The sequence below is a fragment of the Coregonus lavaretus genome (assembly GCF_964263955.1).
Source record: "Coregonus lavaretus genome assembly, chromosome: 16".
In the NCBI taxonomy this organism is placed as follows: Eukaryota; Metazoa; Chordata; class Actinopteri; order Salmoniformes; family Salmonidae; genus Coregonus; species Coregonus lavaretus.
In genome coordinates this window covers 48,898,643-48,905,238 of record NC_140003.1, presented here as the reverse complement: position 1 = coordinate 48,905,238, position 6,596 = coordinate 48,898,643, and the positions used below count along the sequence as shown (strand labels likewise).

General features: G+C 45.3%; 1 protein-coding gene across 1 annotated transcript; it reads left to right on the top strand.

The window, feature by feature from the left end:
- Positions 1-213: 213 nt before the first annotated feature.
- Positions 214-4,467, top strand: LOC311143250 (uncharacterized protein). The gene is made up of 3 exons (XM_084179064.1): positions 214-1,276; positions 1,431-1,919; positions 2,552-4,467. The coding sequence occupies exons 1-3, from the start codon at positions 529-531 to the stop codon at positions 3,187-3,189; spliced, it is 1,875 nt and encodes a 624-aa protein (XP_084035190.1). The 5' UTR covers positions 214-528; the 3' UTR covers positions 3,190-4,467.
- Positions 4,468-6,596: the final 2,129 nt, after the last annotated feature.

The window sequence follows — 6,596 nt, the reverse complement described above, 5'->3', positions numbered from 1 at the left end:
ACGATATGGCTTTGAGACTAATTCTACTTTCTACCCACATTCAGTCCAATTTTAACAAATATTATTGTATTGTAACCTACTGAGTTCATGATTTGCACAGCCTAGCATAACTTCCTAGGTCAGGCCGTCAACATTTCTGGTCATGCTCAGAACTTATACCTCTAGTCCGGCGATGCTATCGGACATATTTGATGAAACACAGGAACGATTAAAGGGAAACATATTTGTTTACATAGATCCGAAGACGCTGGAAAAGTTTAAATATTTTAAGTTTCTCTGACATCTTTTGGGTTCGAAATTAGCCAGGGACCTTTTACTATTTAATCACTTACAAACAATGAAAAAACATTCAATGGTCTTGTTTAGTTAGCTCTCTGGAGCAGGTTTTCCGCTTGCTACGAGGGTAGCTAGCTAGCTCGATGTTAGCAACAATCAATCGCTTGCTATACATTTCACGATGGACAGCTATGAAATTTGACCTCTGATGTTATTAACACATTTAAAGGTTGTTATTGCAGTTTTACAAAAATGGATATCAGTCTAACAATTTCCCTAATGCGGGGCCAGATGGGTACCGTTATAGAGAGAGCGGTTAGTGCCGCTGTTGAGACTGTGTTGGGGGAGATGTTGAGAGTGGTCGGCATTAAATTTGACGAGCTGAAGATGGAGATGGCAGCTAAAGAGAAAGAGACGGAGAACATAAGACAGATGCTGGAGATATCCCGATCTCAGATGAAGACAATGCGGAAGCACATGAATGCTCTGGGTGAGAACGCGCACGCTGCCACTTATCAGACCTACCACAGGACAGGATTCGGCCATTCGGATCCCTGCAGAGTTCACGGTTCCTCCGGGGCCGCGCTGTCCTCGGGTCTACCAGAGCCGCCGAGAAGGACGGTTCCAAACAACAACCAAATGCCCACTACAAATGGAAACTTACAGCCAAGGAATCGAGTCACCATCACCCTACCCTCTGAGAATATGGTCAGGGCCTCACAACCCTCTGATACCTTGGTCAGGGCCACCCAACCTTCTGATACCTTGGTCAGGGCCACCCAACCCTCTGATACCTTGGTCAGGGCCACCCAACCCTCTGATACCTTGGTCAGGGCCACCCAACCCTCTGATAATAGGGTAACCGTTAGGGCCACATCAACATCCTTTGACAGTCACGATGATCTGACAACTATGATCTCCCAGGCTGTGGAGGACCCATCATTGACACCCACTGTCTCTGCAATGAATAGTTCATCAGAGCATCTGGAACCTTTGAAAGGTAGAATGTCTTGTCTCAGATCTTGTCGGGTTTGTATGTGGGTTTTATTCGGTGTTTGCTTGTGTATGTAAATTGATGGCCTGCCTGAACTAGTACAGCCCTGTATATTCCCCCCTTGTTTGTTGACCACCATGTTACCTCTCTGTCCCTCCAGAGGAGCACCCAACCCCCCTAGACCCAGAGGTGTCTGATGAGAGCCAGAGGAGGGAGGAGGAAGAAGAGTGTGAGGCTGAGTGGACCATCAGTACACAGCCACCAGAGACCAGCACAGACCCTGGGACCCAGCTGGTCCTCTCCCCACCCAGGACTGACGGAGCAGACTGCTCTGCCGTGACTGCCAGGAGTGTACTGCCACCCTCCCTGTCCCAGTTCCAGGTGAAAGAGGAGGAAGCTGAGGTGGATATCATCTGTATCAAACAGGAACCAGAGGAGGTGGAGACCCTTCTGATAAACCTGGCTGCTGAAGGCTTCAACTCTCATGGCAACCTTTTAGACAGGCAGACTCAGAGAAACCTCCTCCTGGACAGTCACAGGACAATAGCAGCCTCTGAGAGCCAGAGGGATAGGAGAGCACCCCGTCCACCGCAGGGCCAGAGGACCTTAGCAGAGCACACACCCTTCACCTCAGCCGACTCTTGTTCATGTGAGTTCAATTTCCCTGAGACATGGTGACTCTATAATCTACAGCCATGTCCCAAGTCAAAATACTGCTTTGTTGTGGTCACTATGCTTCTGTTCAATAAAATATTATTTGTATTTTATTTTATTTATTTCACCTTTATTTAACGAGGTAAGCCAGTTGAGAACAAGTTCTCATTTACAACTGCGACCTGGCCAAGATAAAGCAAAGCAGTGCGATAAAAACAACAACACAGAGTTACATATGGGGTAAAACAAAACATAAAGTCAAAAATACAACAGAAAATATATATACAGTGTGTGCGAATGTAGTAAGTTATGGAGGTAAGGCAATAAATAGGCCATAGTGCAAAATAATTACAATTTAGTATTAACACTGGAGTGATAGATGTGCAAGAGATGATGTGCAAATAGAGATACTGGGGTGCAAATGAGCAAAATAAATAACAATATGGGGATGAGGTAGTTGGGTGGGCTAATTTCAGATGGGCTGTGTACAGGTACAGTGATCGGTAAGGTGCTCTGACAACTGACGCTTAAAGTTAGTGAGGGAGATAAGAGTCTCCAGCTTCAGAGATTTTTGCAGTTATTATTACTCCGATCTAATTGCATGTTGTCTGTCCTCTTCATCCTCAGATGGGCTGTCCCAGGCAGTGATGTCCATGTCGGGAGGAGTTGCTCCCAGGCCGATGGTGCGACCGTGGCCCAAGGACCTGAGTCTGTACGAGGAGTTTAAAATGAGACGAACTGAGCTGAGGCGGAGGAGCCAGAACCGTCAGAGGGAGATGGAGAAGAACCTTCCCCAGCCTCTATTAGCTGACCTGGTGAAGGAGAGACGGGAGAAGACCCGGCTCAGAGTGGCCCGCTGGAGAGCCAAGAGGAAGCTGCAGGCCTGCCTACTGACCCAGATGACCCAGCACCAACAAGCTGGACCGGGTCTGGGCCAGGGGAATAGTCTGAACAGTGGGCTGGAGAATCCAAGCCAGAATAGCCACCACACACAGCACAAAACCACAGGCCCCATTCAAACTCAGCAGAGGAACAGTGCTGGCGTCTCTCAATCTCAGTACAATAACCGTTTTCTGTACAACAGAACTCACTGTGACTCTGGGCCTGGTAACATTAACTACACTCCTCTCCAGTTCAACAACTCCTCTCTGATGCTGGGTCAACATGGAGGACACGGTATGGTGGAACACGTTATGGAGCAGCCTGCGATGACATCATCCTCACAGCAGGGCCTCTCCCTGAGAGACTCTGAGCTCTACCAGTAACAAGGGATCAGGGGTATTCAAATCTTACCCTACAAAGTTCTGGATTACTGCTGTTTTTTTGTTCTACCTGATCATTAATTACACCCACCTGGTGTCCCAGGTCTAAATCACTCCCTGATTAGAGGGGAAGAATGGAACAGTGGAACTGGCTTTGAGGTCCACATTTGAATTTGAGGGCAGTAGACCAACATTACAATACCAGTTCTACTCTACCAGTACCAGTTCTACTCTACCAGTACCAGTTCTACTCTACCAGTACCAGTTCTACTCTACCAGTACCAGTTCTACTCTACCAGTAATAATAGACTTCAGCAGAGGGTGTGTTTTGTAGAGTCACTCCTATTGTATGGCACCCTATTCCCTATGTAGCGCACTACTTTTGACAAAGGTCTTTATGGCTCTGGTCAAAAGTAGTGTACTTTATAGAGAATAGGGTGCCATTTTCAGACATAGCCTATGCCTTCTGATGCAGCGCCAATAACATGAGATATTTCAAGGGGAATTGTGTCAATGAAAAATGATCCAATTGTCTGTGACAAATTCATAAAAAAATGGTTTTTATTTTAGGATAACAGCCTAATAATTAATGATAATTGAATTGCTTAAAAACATTTCCCGCAAATGTTTTGGTGTACAACAAAAGTATTTATTAAAATACATTATTTATGTTAAATTGAATAATGACCATCCCAACAAATATGGAGGACATATCACTGTCCTTGAAAAGCTGCTAGGATCATTATGCATAATTGTTCCAGGTCAAGCTAATTTCTTTGGCAAACTTCATTGGTCAATATTGTCCAATCAGCTGTTATTTATACCTTTTACTTCTCTGCAACTGGATTTAAATAATGCTAAAATACTTATAAGCGCTATTCAGATATAGGCCTATTCAATGATATGTTAGGAAACCATCCAATACATTATTATGAATCACTTTTGAGTTAGGCCCAGTCTTTGGTCAGACTGATTTCTCTTGCTTCATTCCTCCCTACTTGATAGTCACATTAGCAGTGTGCAGGTCAACAGCTGTTTCCATTAACCTGTCCACTGATTTATGTTTTGTCAACATTTAGAAAGTTTGCATAGAAAATAGATGGGACAATTTCCTGCTACTGAGCGTTTCCATTGTCGATAAAAACAGCTGGACGGAATTATGTCACACCTATAAAAAAACAAACAAAAAAAACACTGAAAATGAAGTGGTTGAAGTGTTTCCATTATCCATTTAGGTAAATTGGAAATTAATAAATTGGCGACAGCCTGTATTCCCTCCCACCGCTCTGTTTCATGTCTTCGGTAGCCAGCGTGGATAGAATGCACGAATTCACTAATATTTGCCATATTCTAATCGCCACAGTCCGTGCCATGGTGAAACTGAAATAATTGAATGGTGAAACTTGCATCCAGCCAACCAGAAATGCAAAGGCAAAGCAATTCAGGTGTTCTTGAAAGTCAGGACAAGGATCCTGCAAAGAAACCATTTTTCTTGTTGAACAATAGATTCTGCAAGAAAAACGGTATTTAGAGTTAGATGGAGAGGAGCTTTATAGTAACGTGATGATGTCACGTCCCCCGCATACCTTCACTCTTTCGGCAATTGTAATTTATTTGAAAAACACACTTTCCATAATTTGTCGCAATAAAGTTAGAAGACAAATCCACCCCTCTAACAGATAAAAAATCTAATCAATCTTTAGAACATATCTCCTATAGCTGCCGTTTCCACGTCACAATATTGGTGTTTTTGCGACATTTGCTTTTGTCAAATAAACCTGGGTCAATGGAAACCTATAGTGTCTGCAGGCCAGGGTTACCCAGTGTGTTAAGCATTGAGTGTCTTCTGTGAGATGGCTACTGGCAGGGTGTAGAACATCAGGGTTAGGGTAGAGTGTTAGATGGCAGGGTGTAGAACATCAGGGTTAGGGTAGTGTGTTAGATGGCAGGGTGTAGAACATCAGGGTTAGGGTAGTGTGTTAGAGATGGCAGGGTGTAGAACATCAGGGTTAGGGTAGTGTGTTAGAGATGGCAGGGTGTAGAACATCAGGGTTAGGGTAGTGTGTTAGATGGCAGGGTGTAGAACATCAGGGTTAGGGTAGTGTGTTAGATGGCAGGGTGTAGAACATCAGGGTTAGGGTAGTGTGTTAGAGATGGCAGGGTGTAGAACATCAGGGTTAGGGTAGTGTGTTAGATGGCAGGGTGTAGAACATCAGGGTTAGGGTAGTGTGTTAGATGGCAGGGTGTAGAACATCAGGGTTAGGGTAGTGTGTTAGATGGCAGGGTGTAGAACATCAGGGTTAGGGTAGTGTGTTAGAGATGGCAGGGTGTAGAACATCAGGGTTAGGGTAGTGTGTTAGAGATGGCAGGGTGTAGAACATCAGGGTTAGGGTAGTGTGTTAGTGATGGCAGGGTGTAGAACATCAGGGTTAGGGTAGTGTGTTAGATGGCAGGGTGTAGAACATCAGGGTTAGGGTAGTGTGTTAGAGATGGCAGGGTGTAGAACATCAGGGTTAGGGTAGTGTGTTAGAGATGGCAGGGTGTAGAACATCAGGGTTAGGGTAGTGTGTTAGATGGCAGGGTGTAGAACATCAGGGTTAGGGTAGTGTGTTAGATGGCAGGGTGTAGAACATCAGGGTTAGGGTAGTGTGTTAGAGATGGCAGGGTGTAGAACATCAGGGTTAGGGTAGTGTGTTAGATGGCAGGGTGTAGAACATCAGGGTTAGGGTAGTGTGTTAGAGATGGCAGGGTGTAGAACATCAGGGTTAGGGTAGTGTGTTAGATGGCAGGGTGTAGAACATCAGGGTTAGGGTAGTGTGTTAGATGGCAGGGTGTAGAACATCAGGGTTAGGGTAGTGTGTTAGAGATGGCAGGGTGTAGAACATCAGGGTTAGGGTAGTGTGTTAGATGGCAGGGTGTAGAACATCAGGGTTAGGGTAGTGTGTTAGAGATGGCAGGGTGTAGAACATCAGGGTTAGGGTAGTGTGTTAGATGGCAGGGTGTAGAACATCAGGGTTAGGGTAGTGTGTTAGAGATGGCAGGGTGTAGAACATCAGGGTTAGGGTAGTGTGTTAGAGATGGCAGGGTGTAGAACATCAGGGTTAGGGTAGTGTGTTAGAGATGGCAGGGTGTAGAACATCAGGGTTAGGGTAGTGTGTTAGAGATGGCAGGGTGTAGAACATCAGGGTTAGGGTAGTGTGTTAGATGGCAGGGTGTAGAACATCAGGGTTAGGGTAGTGTGTTAGATGGCAGGGTGTAGAACATCAGGGTTAGGGTAGTGTGTTAGATGGCAGGGTGTAGAACATCAGGGTTAGGGTAGTGTGTTAGATGGCAGGGTGTAGAACATCAGGGTTAGGGTAGTGTGTTAGATGGCAGGGTGTAGAACATCAGGGTTAGGGTAGTGTGTTAGA